The following is a 15627-nucleotide window of genomic DNA, read 5'->3' as shown; positions in this document are numbered from 1 at the left end:
ATGCCCACAATTCCAGTGACTCAGGAGGTTGAGACAAGAGGAACCCAAGTTGGAGGCTAGCCTGCGCAACTTAGAGAGACCTTGTCTCAAAATTATAAAAAAGGCTGGGGATGTAGTTCAGTGGTACAGGACCCCTGGGTTCAATCCCCAGTACCTTTAAAAAAAAAAAACAGGTATGTAGGAGTTCTTTGGACTAGTCTTACAAGTTATCCATAGATTTGAGATTATTCATAATAAGGCTTTTTTTAAAAAAGATACCATGATGAAAGCATGAATAATAGAACTGATGGCCAGGCTGAAGACTCCACCAGCCATGTCTCACCACTTTACATTAGTAACCTAAGAAAGAACATTTTCTTTCAAATCCAACCATACATTATATTTCTCTTATCTAGCTAAAAGAAACTGTATTTTCTAATAAAAGCACTGGAAGCAAAGCCCAGAGACATGAGCCTATTGCAGAAAGCCTAATGGATTTTATTAGACAAGAGTAACCCCTTGTGGAAGATTTCGAAAATAAATAATTTTAACATGAAAATCTGCTATCAGATTGTCAGAGTTCCTTTTTGAGTTAATAATTTAAAGCCACTAAAGACAAAGTTTACTAATAATATTGACAATAAAAGTTACCCAATTCAAAGCCAAATTTCTGTTAACACAATAAGATAAAGTGCCAAGAATTATTTACACAGCCTCCCCTAATATTCAACATTCTCATCCTTCAGATTTTTCTGTACCATTTTGCCTATTGTCCAGGCTGAGACTCTCCTACAAACTCCTGATTCTGCTTATTAGCTACTTCTTAGCTTCTTTCCCAATTTCTTCTCTTGGTGCCTAAAGTTCTGTATGTTTCTAGCTTTTTTATCATTCTAAATTCTCCCTAGGCAACTTCATATTAATCTATAATTATTTTTAATATAAGAAACTTCACATAGTAGAGTTGACCTTCCTTAAATAACACTGCAACTTGCTGTTGGAAGATCACTTCTTATAGCAACTCGAAATCAATATAAACTAAACAGAATTAATGTCAAACACCTCTTCCTCCTTTTATCATGATCTCAATCTTGGTTTTTTGTTTGTTTCTTTGTTTTTCTTTTTGAAATGAAGAAATCAAATCCAGGGTTTCATGCATGGAATCTACCATCAAGCTACATCCCAAGTTCCCAATCTTTTTAAAATAAAAGCACCTCTCCTTGATCACCCAAGCCATAAACACCAAGATATTTCCAATTTCAGTCTTCCCTCTCTTCATCACTCCATATCCAACCAATCATCAAGTTTTATCAAATGTATTGCAAATAGTGTCTCATTCATCATTCTTTTTCATTTCTTCAGACCTTACCAATTCATACTTGGACTACTGAAAAAAACCTTTAAATAATCTGCCTGCTAATGCAGGCCCTAATTCTAACCTTACACTGCTGTCAAAATAATAGGTCCTAAAACAAATTTCTAATCCTATTTGCTTCCCTGCTCAAAAATGTTGGTCATTCTCAAAATAAAATCCAACCTGCTCTGACTTTCTCCACATGTTCAGACCAAGCTTTACCTCTATATATTTACATTCCAGCCACACTAAACTGAAAGGACCTCTAACTATTCCCACCTTTGTGTATCTCGGCCCTTGCTCAAAACTGTCTCTCAATTTCAAATACCCACTTTACCAGCATTACTCCAATCTAAAATGCCACCATTCCATGAAATTGGCTCTATACTTTCAACTGGAATCAATAATTTTTATCACTCTGTGCTTCCAAAGGACTTTGTAAGTCTAGAAGTTTCCACACATCCACCTTCTTACTACATTCATGCTTTCCATCACATTATAAATTCCATGAGACTAGATACTGTGCCATATGCATTTTTTAACCCTCCCAAGAACCCAGTAAAGTGCTATAAGCATTGCAAGATCATAAAAAATGTAAAACAAACTGAACATACCTGCTGGCAACTCTCTAAATCGAAGATATTCCATAGACCGTGTAGTCACAAGCGGTTTTTGAGGATAATAAAGAACATGGGCCAATGTGTCCATACGTACATGGAAGTTGGTGATATACACTCCCATAGCCTGCTTACCCATAGCAGACTGGTATGTGTTTCTAGGGGACTAAGAGAAGAAATGAAAAGTTGAATCAATGAAAATTTAATCTCTAAAGGAAAAGATACTAACCATAAATCAGGAAATAATTGGCAGAAAAAGTTCCTGGAAGACAAGTGATCACTATTTGGAATAATCAATCATGGCCCATAACAATGAAACACAATAGCAAGCATGTCAAACTACTGATTCTATAGGTGTTCACAAGCTTTTCATTAAAAGTATTTTCTCTTAAGATTACACACTAACCTCTAATTTTTATAATTTTCCCCAATTTCTTGCAAATCAGAAAAAAAGCTACCAACCTGGTTATGGTCAGGAAAGGGAATAATAGATGCACAAACACCAAGAATCATTGATGGATGAATCTCACAATGGGTATATGTGGAACAATAAGCGACTTCTTTCTCCTGTAAATCATCTGGGGTCATTGCAAGCATCACTGTTTCTTCTTCTAGAGTATCTATATATTCTACCACCCCGCTGGCCACAAGATCCTGCCAACTAAAAAAGAATTCAGTTTCCTTAGTTCTTGAAATATTTTAACTAATAAGGCTTCCATAAAAAGTATTCCTATATTTATATGTACTGCTGTCGAAAAGTTCTAATATAGATACAAGATTGTTAATAATGAAAAAAGTAAGCTACTGAACAATACTATAAATTATTGTCCCATAACTATTATTAGTTTGTTTTGTGTTGAAGATACTGTACTTGTAGGGCAGGGATAAATATATAATATACAAAATAAGATCTGGTAAAATACATGTACCCAACTGTTACTAGTATTTAGTTATGAAGAGGAGAGTATGAATTAGGGGCTTTAACATTTTTTAATTTTTATATGTTGTTTAAATTTTTTAAAATTAAGACTGTACATTTACATATTACTAAAAATTTGTTTAAAGAAAGTTCATCTTGGGGCTGGAGTTGTGGCTCAGTGTTAGAGCATTTGCCTGGCATGTGTGAGGCCCTGGGTTCAATCCTCAGCACTATATATATATATATAATATGTAAAGAAAAAAGTTCACCTTAAAAAGTTGTGCTGCAATTGTGTACAATGCATCAAAATGCATTCTGCTGTAATATATACCTAATTAAAATAAATTATTTTTTTAAAGTTCATCTTTTAATTAAATTTCTATTATTCACGTAATTATGTGTTGTTATATACATTATATTTGTTATTTTTAGAATTTAATTTTAACACATCACAAAAACTTACATACTTAAACACAATCCTATAAATCCCATGCATTATAAAAATATATACTGGAATTAGGGGTGATGGGTGCACAAACTTGGGAACATACTATACACTTTCAAAAAATGGTTAATTTAAAATATGTGAATTCTAGCTCAATTTTTGAATGCACACATTTTTCTACTTGTTTTTTACCTGTAGTTGTTATATTCTCTCTCTTTCAATTGGTCAATATGTCTCTTCTTTAAAAGTAGCTTTTGTTTTTCCACAATCAGAAGTGGTCTACAAATACGGCCTGCATCGGTATAGATCCGAATCTCCCTCTCTCGAATATCTCTGATCATAGAAACCTATACATGAAAAGATAAAAACAATCTCATGAACTTTTACTTTCTCTATATCATAACAACTTAGCTAAAAATAAATAGTTCCAGTCAGGTACAATGGTGTACACTCATTGTACCAGACTCAGGAGGTTTAAGATGGGAAGATCACTTGAGCCCAGGAATTCAAGACCAGCCTGGACAACACAGTAAGGACCCCTCTCAAAAATAAAATAAAAAGATCTGGTATGGGGCATACACCTGTAATCCCAGCAACTTGGGAGGCTGAGGCAGGAGGATCACAAGTTTGAGGTTAGCTGCAGGAACTTATCAAGACTCAAAACAAAAAGGATTGAGGATGCAGCTCAGTGGTAAAGTACCCCTGGGTTCAATACCCAGTACTATAAAAATAGTAACAGTAATAATAATAAACAACATCTACTCAATTTCTGAAGCAACCAAGTATTAATAAAATGGACAAAACTTAGTTACCAATGTTCAATCTACTAAAAACCTTGGTATAATTTAAAATTCTGTAAGTGAAAAATCCTAATATTGGTTAGGATTATTATTTCCATTCATTTCTATTTTACTTTTTTAATGCGACTACTAAAAATTTTAACCTGCATATGTGGATCACATTCTTTTTTTTTTTTTTTGGCCGGGGCAGGGGTTGCCAGGGATTGAACCCAGGGGTACTTAACCACAACTACAGCACTTATTTTTTATTTTGAGACAGGATTTCACTAAGTTGCTTGAGGCCTCACTAAATTGCTGAGGCTGGGTTTTGAACTTGTGATCCTTCTGCCTCGGCCTCCTAAGCGTCTGGAATTACAGAGGTGTGCCACCACTCCTGGCTCACATTCTATTTCTATTGGACATGAAAGTATACAAACTATATTCTTTCAATTCTGCAATAAAACATATGCATTAATAAAAGTAATGCAAAATATAAAGTCAAAAAGGAAACAAATAATAATTTCCAATGAATTATCTAGATCTCATATATAATCTTGGAAGTTGATTAATAAATGAATTGCTAATGAATTAGAAAACTGAAGAACAGATTAGTGTTTCCCCACAAAAAGACCTTTAAGGGATTGGAGATATAGCTCAGTGATACAGCACTTGCCAAGCAAACACAAGGCCCTGGGTTCAATCCCTAGTACTATCAACCCCTTTAAAAAGTAAATCACATTTGAATCCTTTTACTAAAGAAAGGACTGAGTTTATTTAAGAAAGAGAAATATTTGAGTTAATTTAAAAAACATAGTAAGTAACAAAAGTTTGATCAAAAACTCCAAGTTCAGGGGCTGGGGTTGTGGCTCAGTGGTAGAGCACTTGCCTAAAATGTGAGGCCCTGGGTTTGATCCTCAGCACCACATATAAATAAACAAAGTTAAAAATCCGTTGGCAACTAAAAAATATTAAAAACAAATAAATAAACACCAAGTTCTTCTCTAAAATTAAAGGGTAAAAAGCCAAGAAGTAAAAAACATTTATATTCTTAGCCCATTTCCTATTCATAGAAAGCAATCTGAGAAGAATCATTATTTGTGAGCAGAAATACCATGAATGACATTCTGAAATTCAAGAAAAGATAGTGCTTTTAAACACGATTTAATAGGATGACATAAACACAGCTTTCCTCCTCAAAGGTCAGTATTCTGAGGTCCAAGTGAAAGAGGCATTCTTTAGTAGGTCTAGAGACAACTACTGGCAAGAAAGCCTACCTAACAGGTGCAACAAGTTAGAAATGATATCATACGGAACTCTAGTCATCACAAAATATGAAAGAAAAGAAAAAGCATTAAACACCTACAAAATAACACAATTCTCCCATTTAGGAGTCTCCCAACATAGAAAACATAAAGACTCAGAAAAAAAGGGGGGTATAATCAATAATCACTGACAAATTTTTCCATCACGAAAAATATAATCAGTTTTGGTTCTAGGTCCTTCTCTGAGCCTTGCCTGCCTTGGTGAGGCATTCTGTTCCTCTCTTTAAGCTGTAAATATGCCTGAGTCAAATCCCAGGGCCTGCCTGATGCAGAAGACCTGCAGCAACTCAATACTCTTCTCTGCTTTGCTAGGTGTAATGGAAGCCAGCTACTGGCTAAGCATGTTACATTTTTTTTCCAGACCCACTTTCATCTGCACAGGCCCCAATGTATGGTATAAGCATTCTGTCAGAAGTACTTAGGTAAAATACATTATATATAGTATTAGAACAGACAGTAGGTTTGGAAGAATAAAAAGTCTAAGAAATATCCCCAAATAGTATACTAAAAGACCTATTTTGGGAAGTAATGAAGTTCATACTATATTTTAATGACTGAAAAAAAGAAAAAAAAAAAAAAACCCATCCTGATCCCAAATCACTTCAACATCCACCTAAATATAAGAGAATCTATTAAAAATGCATCACAATTCATGATGAATCTCTGGATTCAGACAAAGGATAAGTCAGAGATAAATATTTCCATTTTTAAAAGTAGTCTCAGCTTTAGGAAAAAATCTCCTACAAGTTTTTTTAATATATAATTTGAGTTTAAAATATAACAATGATTTCAAGTTCATGTCAAAATTTTTAGGAACATGTATTTAAAGATTAAAGCAAGCAATACCTTAAATATACTTCACGCTTCAAGAAAATCTAGCTCAAAGAAAGATGCCAATATAAAAAAAAAATTCTCTATTCTTATGCCTTGTCTAAAAATCTTAGAGACCCATGCTCTCTTAGCTAATTAAAGATTCTTACTTCAGGGGCTAGACTTGTTTCCCAGTGATAAAGCACTTGCTGAGCATGCACAAGACCCTGGGTTGGATCCCCAGCCCAACAACAATAAAAATTCTTACTTCAGACACAATGATGTCCATCTGACGCCGTAATTTCCTTAGGGTGTTCATAAGTTGTTCAGGATCTTTATGTATTCCAACCCAGCAGCCATTAACAAAAATCTTAGTCGCACTAAAATGAAAAGCCAAAAAGCATTTTGCACTTATCAATCATTTACTAAGTTATAACTAAAGAGTAAAAATTTTATTTAAAAAGAAAACTCCATCTATACACACTCAGCAATAGCTGCAGGAGAAATTTCTTCTAAATTTTCCATACTCCATTCTTCTAAAAATTCCAGAATTGGAGAAGGTTGAGATCCAACTGAAATATAAGCCATCAGTGCTAAATTCTTCACAAGTCCTACAGCATGGCCCTAAGGAACAAATCAAGTAATTACTCACATTGATTTTACGTATCTATACAAATTCTTTTCTATACACATTTTTTCTTCAACTTGATTTCAAGATTTACTTTCTAAGAACAAAATGGTTAATAATATCTTAGGTCTAAACCACAATGTATAATTTAATACAAAATTACTTCTTAATTATGTCCTATATAATCACCAGCAGGCTTTTTGATCTGAATATAAATTATAATATATTACCTCTGGGGTCTCAGCAGGACACACCATTCCCCACAACGTATTATGCAACTGTCTTGGTTTTGCTAGCTTGCCATCTCTACCAATAGGAGAATTTAAACGGCGCAGATGAGAAAGAGTAGATGCAAAAGTCAGGCGGTTTAATACCTAGGAGAAAAATAACGTCATTAAAGTTTGGGCATCTCTGTGATGTGTTTATCTTTAAGTGGTGCTATGATTGAATCCAGTGCTTCACACATGTTAGGCAAGTACTCTGCCACTGAGCTACAGCCCCAACCCCATATAAGACATTTTAAGCAAGATAAATAAGATAATATTTAGTGAGGGAAAAAACAAGCAATTCAAGCCAAATATACCTCTAAATAAATTACCCCTCACCCAGCCCTAAAAAAACCCAAACCTCATCCCTCTTCCTAAGTCTCCTATCATGGTTAATGTCATCACTACCTAACTTTGATCTCCCAACCTAGAAATCTTAAAATAATTTTTGTCTCTAAGTTATTCTTTCTACACATCAAACATTATGTTGTTGATTCTATCTCCTTCCACACATCGATAAATATAGCCTGTAAATTCAATCTTCAAATTTTCTAAAATATCTAGCCCTCTCATCCCAATGTTACAGTAGTACCTTGGATCAGCTTTTACCTCACATGTATATATCCCTGCCTTGTTGCCTCCAATCTACCCTCCTCAGTTTCCAGAATTACTAAAACTGTGTCCATATTATTCACCTGCTTAAATTATTAAACAGGCTGACCTGGCTTCAGAAGAGCAAAATATTAAAGGCCTTCTTAATGAAGACCCAAACACTTTTCCCTACCAGTCTCCCAACATTCCTGTACTCCACTGACATTGACACATACTTTCACCTCCTTGCCCTGGACCATGCTACTGCCACAGAATGGAATGCACTTCTCTACTGTTTTGTCTGATGAACTGTTACCACCTCTAAAAAGCCATCGACTCAGAAGAACTCTCATCCGGGAAGAACTCTTCTCTTTACTATACACTATGGAACTTTCCATCATTCAATTAGTTAACCACAAAGTCTTATAAAAGCTACTTCCTAAAAATTTCTCAAATTTGATCCCATTATCCATCTCTACAAAACTGCTCATTGAGGCCCTAATAACTTCTTATTCAGGTTGTTACAATAATCTTCCTGACAACAACCTTGTCCTTCTTATATCATTTCTCCATACTGCCAATTACTATGAATGTGTCTAAAAAACAAAAATAACCATGCCACTCCCCCTCTACAATGTTTCCAACCCCCCTTTCCAACTCCACCTAACCATTTTAATTTGAAAATCTTGAATTGCTCCAGCTCCAACACACATACCCTTTTTATGGCTCCATTCTTCTGTTCAGGATATTAAGAGTTTTCTGCACTTTTTCTGTGAGAGGCTGGTTCCACCCTCCTCTCCACCAACTGTGCTTTAAGATTCAGTCCAGATATTATCTCCTAAACTTCTTTTCACCCTCTAAGGCTATGATAAAGCCTTTCTCTAGCAATCTCACCCAGCAGGTGTGCAGGTCTCTTATTATGATACTGTACCCATCTATCTACAAGTATAGTAATAAATGACTAAAGATCAGAAATCTTTGTATGTCTACAATGTAGCAGAACCTATATAACTCTACATCATGTACAACCAGACAAATAAGAAATTATATTCCATTTATGTATGATATGTCAAAATGTATTCTACTGTCAGGTATAACTAATTAGAACAAATTAAAAAAATATATTAAAGAAAATAAAATGTTGGGCTGGGGATGTGGCTCAAGCGGTAGCGCGCTCGCCTGGCATGCATGCGGCCTGGGTTCAATCCTCAGCACCACATACAAACAAAGATGTTGTGTCCGCTGAAAACTAAAAAATAAATATTAAAAAATTCTCTCTCTCTCTCTCTCTCTCTAAAAAAAATAAATAAATAAAATAAAATGTAGCAGAGTACCTGGCACATCAGAAGGCCCAATAACAATTCACTGAACTGACTTTGCAGTGTGGCATCTCTTATCATACTAAAGCTCAGAGTATAGGAGCTATATATAAATGAATATTACTCTGCTAAATGCTGATGAACTCCCTGAGAGTTGGTTTGGAGTCTCATTCAAGTTGTGAACCCAGCATCAAAAACATCAAGTATACCAAAAAAATCCTTAATGAATTAAAAAGAACTAAAAATTTAACTTTGCTATCAGCTGTATCCTAGAATTTCACACAGCATCTAGGGTTTAGGAACTTGAATTTGTTATCTGTATGCCAAATCAATCAGGTAATAACAATATTGGCTAGTTTTGTTTTGTTTTGTTTTTAAGATTCTGAAACCAGCAATTTTATTTATTTATTTTTTGCCACATTTCTAGCCTGATTTCATTATTCATAGTCTTGCTTCTTTATAAATATTTTAAACTTTGACAATATTGGCTAGTTTTAAAGAGAGTGGGGAGATCCACCTCAAAAGCCCATAAAGCCCATAAATACATCACAGGTTTAAAATCTCACAGGAAAAGACAATAAATATGGCATCATGGTGCAGGCCTATAACTGCAGCAACTTGGGAGGCTGAGACAGGAGGTTCTCAAGTTCGAGGCCAGCCTTGGCAATTTCACAAAACCCTGTCTCAAAATAAAAAAGGGTGCTGGGTGCAGTTGCACATGCCTGTAATCATAGGGACTTGGGAGGCTGAAGCAGGGGGATCCCAAACTCCAGACCAGCCTCCTCAATGTAGCATGGCCGTATCTCAAAAAAAAACAAATAAATAAATAAAAAGTGCTTGGAATATAGCTCAACACCCTGAGCTCCATCTCCAGTTAGCAAAAACAAACAAACAAAAAAAAGTAAAGCAAATATAAAAAATTATTTAAAAAAATAAAAATGTCAGGCTGGGGCATTTTCATTTTTTTTAAATAAATGGTAGAGTGCTTGACTTGCACATGTGAGGCACTGAGTTCTATCCTCAGCATCACAGGAAAATAACAAATAAATAAAAGGTTTCAAAAAATAATAATAAAAATAAAAATACCTAATGACCCTTTTAAAAGCTTTTCCCTAATATTCCACCTGAGATTAGCTACTGCATTCACATTAAAAACTCAGAAGTATCATGCATTTTCTAACAAATGAAGGGAATATCTACTTATTCTCTGGATTAACTTCTAAAATGGAACTTTTAATTATTTTTATATTTTGGAGTTTTTTAAATACATAAAGACTTTGCTAACACATACTGTCTGACTTCCCGTGTAGCCACTCTTATTAACTATCTTGAGTTTCTAAACTGTAAGCCAAAAACTTAAGTTCCTCTTTGTTATGCTAATAGTTAATTTTAAAAATTTATTTGCATAATTTAAAACCCCCAGTGATTTCAATTTGAGAACAAAATAAAAAGCAAAATAACCTGCATTAAATAAATTAAAGAAACTACTAGTCCTATAACATTTTTCCTATGAATCCTACAGTCATAGTTGATACCCTTACCTGAGATACTCCAGCTCTGGCTTGATGAGCTTTCTTTTGGTCACCCCAGTTTCCAGTAGCTAAAGAATATTTTAAGCCATCAGATATTATCCGCGTTTTAATCGCCAACTCCAAGTTAAAGTCCTTTCCTCGATCAATAAACTTCTGTGCATAGATTCGTACTTCTTTCAGTAAATTCTTAAACATACTGCCAAATAAAATGGTATTGTTTTAAACATGTAAATGTCCACAACATGCACTCTTAATAAAGATAATACTGCCCACAAGGGGGCAAAAATGATTGTGGCAGGGCACACATACAAAAAACAAAACAAAACAAAAAACCCCACACATATACTATATATTCATATGTGGCAGACAAAGCAAATAGGAAAATGTGCCAAAATAGTATCATGGGACAATAATATAAAAGGCTGAAAAACACTAATCTATAACACACTAACAAAACATGCAAAATACTAATGTTAATAAAAAATAAAATTTAAACCAGGTATGGTGGCGCATGCCTGTAATCCCACCAACCTGGGAGGCTAATACAGGAGGATCACAAATTCAAGGCCAACCTCAGCAATTTAACAAGGCTCTGAGCAACCTAGTGAGACTGTCTCAAAATAAAGAATTAAAAGGGCTGGGGATAAAGCTCAATGGTAAAGATCCCCTGGGTTTAATCCCTACCTAGTACAAAAAAAATAGAAGCAGCAGCAGCTGGGCACAGTCACCCATGCCTGTAATCCCAGTAGCTCTGGAGGCTGAAGTAAGAGGATCACAAGTTCAAGGCCAGCCTCAGTAACTACCAAGATAAAAATAAAAAGAACTAGGGATGTAGTTCAGTAGTAAAGTGACCCTGGGTTCAATCCTCAGTATACAAAAATAATAATAATAAAAATAAACAAACATAAACAAAAAATACACTCACTGTGCTCACAAATATTATTCCCAGACATGAACTTAACTAAATCTGAGCAAGTAGCAAAGAGAACATAGAAAACACAGAAGTACATAATACAATACCAAGATGGCTTAGCAACTCCAAGTGTATGACTAATCTACGGTCAATCTCCCTACTCAGAGTATAGGAGCTATATATCTTACCCTCTAAATAAGAATGCAAGTAGTGGCCCAGCAAGATCCAATCTTTTGTTTCCATAGTGATCTCTGTCATCTAGTTCTCTTCTACCCAAAGCTGCCAGAAGTAACCTATGAACCATATATCTAAAAAAAAAAAGAAGTGAAAAACACTTGGTTTTGGTTTCTTCCCAAAAATATTTATCAAAAACATCATTCTTTACAATTTTAGCTTTAAGAAAAACACTATCTCAACTATATCTTGGTATAGAATTTAAAACAATAAAATTTAACATACCCCAAGAAATATGCTTTCTTGGTCTCACAAAAATCACTAACACCAACATGAGGAAGCATTTCTTTTTGTAAAACTTCTTTTGCATACTTAATTCTTTTCTCTTTAGTAACGCCAGGCTTTGCTCCTCTTGAACCAATGAAATTTAATGCAACATTCTGTTCTTGAATGACAAAAGCTTCATCAAGAGAAGGTTTAACCTGTCAAATAATTATTATAAAAATTATTTTCAAATTCATATTTTCACCTCAAAATGAGTCAGCTGTCATTTAACTTAATAACATGCCAAATATTCCTATAAACCTAATTAAATACATATGTGTTTTAGAAAATCAAGGAATTATAAAATCTTAGAACTAGAAGAACCACCTCAAAGATCTAGAGATCTCGAACAAAATCCATTCATCAGTACAGGCAATTTTACTTTCTAGAAAAATAAATTTTACTTTCTAGAAAAATAAAAATACATTTTACTTTCTAGAAAAATAAAAATATAAATTGTTTTGTTTTTACAGGTTAATAATCAATGGCAAATAATAATAATAATAATAATAAAAGTTCCTTCCAGATATCAAAAATATTTAAAGAAGTTCTGAATCCAATAAAAATCTACTGAGCTACAAATAAATAAATGTGTCAACTGTTTTCAATCTTGGTATTAATCACAAGTATTGGGATTGAACCCAAAGACCTCACATATGCTAGGCAAGTGTTCTACCTGTGCCTAAATTGAATCTAATCATGAAGAAATATGTCAATTCCAAATGAGGGCAATTCTTCATTAAAAAAAAAAAAAAAAAAGGCCTAGGGCTGGGGTTATGGCCCAATGGCAGAGCGCTTGCCTAGCACGTGTGAGGCACTAGGTTCGATCCTCAGACCACATAAAAATAAAAGTATTGTGTCTATCTACAAATTAAAAAACAAAAAAAAATTTTTTTTAAATGACCTACCTTCTCTTCAAATTTAAGTGTTCTAAAAGACAGAGAGTGCTAGTGTGGTGGCTCAGTGGAAGAGCACTTGCCTAGCATATGTGAAGCACTGGGTTTGATTCTCAGCACCGCATATTAATAAATAAAATAAAGGTCCATTGACAACTAAAAAAATATTGTAAAAAAAAAAAGACAAAGAGAGGCAGACGAAAATTTAAGAGAGACATAGAAAAACAAAATGCAAAAGGGCACAGTGATCCATGCATGTCATCCCAGCAACTGGGGAGACTGATGCAGGAGGATCACAAGTTCAAGGCCAGCCTTGGTAACTTATCAAGGCCCTCAGCAACTTAGTAAGATTCTATCTCAAAATAAAAAATAAAAAGGGCTGGGGATATAGCTCAGTAGTAGAGCACCCTGGATTAAATCCCTAGTACCAAAACAAATAAATAAAAAAATGCAATGAATGATAATCTAAGAAAAAAAAATGCTACTAAGGATATTACTGGGGCTGGGGTTTTGACTCAGCAGTAGAGTGCTTGCCTAGCACATTCAAGGCGCTGGGTTCAATCCTCAGCACCACATAAAAATAAATTGATAAAATAAAGGTATTGTGTCCAACTACACTAAAAAAAAATTTTTTTTTAAAAGATATTATTGGACCTGGTGGGGGACCTTGTAATCCCAATGACTCAGGAGGCTGAGGCAGGAGGATTTCATTTTCCAGGCCATCCTGGGCAACTTCACAAGACTGTCTCAAAATATAAAAACAAATATGGGAGTTCGGGATATGGCTCAGTGGTAGAACACTTGCCTAGCATGCTCAAGGCCCTGAGTTTGATCCCTAACACTGCATACGTGCATGCACATACACACACACACAAATGGGGCTTTGGCTCAGTGGTACAATGCCCCTAAGTTTAATCCCCAGTACAAGAGGGAAAAAACAAGATATTATGGGAACAATTAGTAAATATCTAAGATTTCATTTCACCCCAGTCAGAATGGCAATCATCAAGCATACAGGCAACACATCATGTACAACCAAAAAAATGAAAAGTTGTGCTGCAATTGTGTACAAAATGCATTCTGTTGTCATATATACCTAATTAAAATAAATAAATTAACTTAAAAGAAAAAGAATAAGTGTTGGCGAAGATGTGGGGGAAAAGGTATTCATACACTGCTGATGGGACTGAAAATTGGTGCAACCACTATGGAAAGCAGTATGGAGATTCCTCAGAAAACTTGGAAGAGAACCACCATTTGATCCAACCATCCCACTCCTTGGTTTATACCTAAACGACTTAAAATCAGCATACTACAGTGATGCAGCCATTTCAATGCTTATTGCAGCTCAATTCACAATAGCTAAACTATGGAACCAACCTAGGTGTCCTTCAATAGATCAATGGAAAAGAAAATGTGGTATATATATTCAATCAAATATTATTCAGCTTTAAAGAAGAATGAAATTATGGCATTTGCCATAAATGGATGGAGTTGGAGAATATCAAGCTAAGCAAAATAAGCTAATCCCAAAAAACCAAAGCCCAATGTTTTATCTGATATGCAGATCTAATTCACAGTGGGCGAGGGCAGTAGGGAAGAATAAAATTACCTTAGATTAGGTAGAGGGGACTGAAGGGAGGCAAGGGGAGGAGATATGGGGATAAGAAGGATAGTAGAATGAAACAAACATTATTACCTCATGACCAATGTGATTCTACAACATGTACAATCAGAAAAAATGAGAAATCATCTATGTATAATATATCAAAGTGCATAAATGCATTCTACTGTCATATATAACAAAACAAATATAAAATTTATAAAAAGATCTACATATTAATAGTATTACATCTACATTAAATTTCTTGATTTTAGTAATTATACTATGATTATGCAAGTGAACACCTTGGTTCTTAGGAAATAGACGTTGAAGTGTTAGGAGTAAAGAGGCCTGTTAACTTACTCTCAACTGATTCAAAAAAAAAAAGTAATGTAAATACATAAACAGAACAATAAAGCAAATGTGGTCAAGTTAACAACTGAATCTGAGTGAAGAATACACTGAGTTCTCAGTACTATTCTAGCAATTTTTGTAAGTTAGAAATTCCTGCAAAACAAAAAAAGTGGGATTTTTTCCCTCAAAATAAAAGTTTTGTTTTTTTTAAAAGGTATCAGCTATTCATTTTTCCTTTTTACTAAATTAAACAAGACTAGTGTGTGCTTTTATAATTTTCTTTACTGCTTTCTTCATGGGGCTGCCATTGAACTTTTGACTGTCTCTACTCTTCATGTCTATTTTATACTGAACTGTCAGGAGAGAGGCCTAGACAGGAAAGGTGGCTTTCACTACATGAGATTTGTTTTTTTTGTTGTTGCTGTTGCTGTTGTTTTTGTTTTGATTTTTTTTTTAATTTATTTTTTAGTTTTAGGTGGACACAACAGCTTTATTTTATTTTATGTGGTGCTGAGGATTGAACTCAGCACTCCGTGCACGCTAGGCAGGCACTCTACCACTGAGCCACAACCCCAGCCCTATACATGAGATTTGTAACAGCCAAAAAAATACTTCTCACTACAGCTTTCTGCTGTTTGGAGGTTTTGGAACCGGGGATGAAATCCAGGGGTGCTTAACCACTGGGCCACATCCCCACCCTTTTTTTTTTTTTGAGAGAGAGAGAGAGAGAGAATATTTTAATATTTTAGTTATCAGCGGACACAACATCTTTGTTTGTATGTGGTGCTGAGGATCGAACCCAGGC

General features: G+C 34.6%; 1 protein-coding gene across 2 annotated transcripts in view; it reads right to left on the bottom strand.

Annotated features, from left to right (window-relative positions):
* The window catches only part of Polr2b (RNA polymerase II subunit B), a 45264-nt gene that overhangs the window by 12098 nt on the left and 17539 nt on the right, over positions 1-15627 (bottom strand). For both annotated transcript variants that reach the window (XM_015482141.2, XM_048784542.1), the window contains 9 exons: positions 11931-12127; positions 11660-11779; positions 10568-10754; positions 7081-7224; positions 6707-6846; positions 6491-6602; positions 3504-3658; positions 2410-2608; positions 1945-2113 (listed from right to left, as the gene is read on the bottom strand). In XM_015482141.2, the coding sequence (XP_015337627.1) occupies positions 1945-2113; positions 2410-2608; positions 3504-3658; positions 6491-6602; positions 6707-6846; positions 7081-7224; positions 10568-10754; positions 11660-11779; positions 11931-12127 (1423 nt within the window). The remainder of the gene's footprint in view (positions 1-1944; positions 2114-2409; positions 2609-3503; positions 3659-6490; positions 6603-6706; positions 6847-7080; positions 7225-10567; positions 10755-11659; positions 11780-11930; positions 12128-15627) is intronic.

Source organism: Marmota marmota, unplaced genomic scaffold (genome assembly GCF_001458135.2).
Source record: "Marmota marmota marmota unplaced genomic scaffold, marMar, whole genome shotgun sequence".
Lineage (NCBI taxonomy): Eukaryota > Metazoa > Chordata > Mammalia > Rodentia > Sciuridae > Marmota > Marmota marmota.
This window is presented reverse-complemented; position numbering and strand designations above follow the sequence as displayed.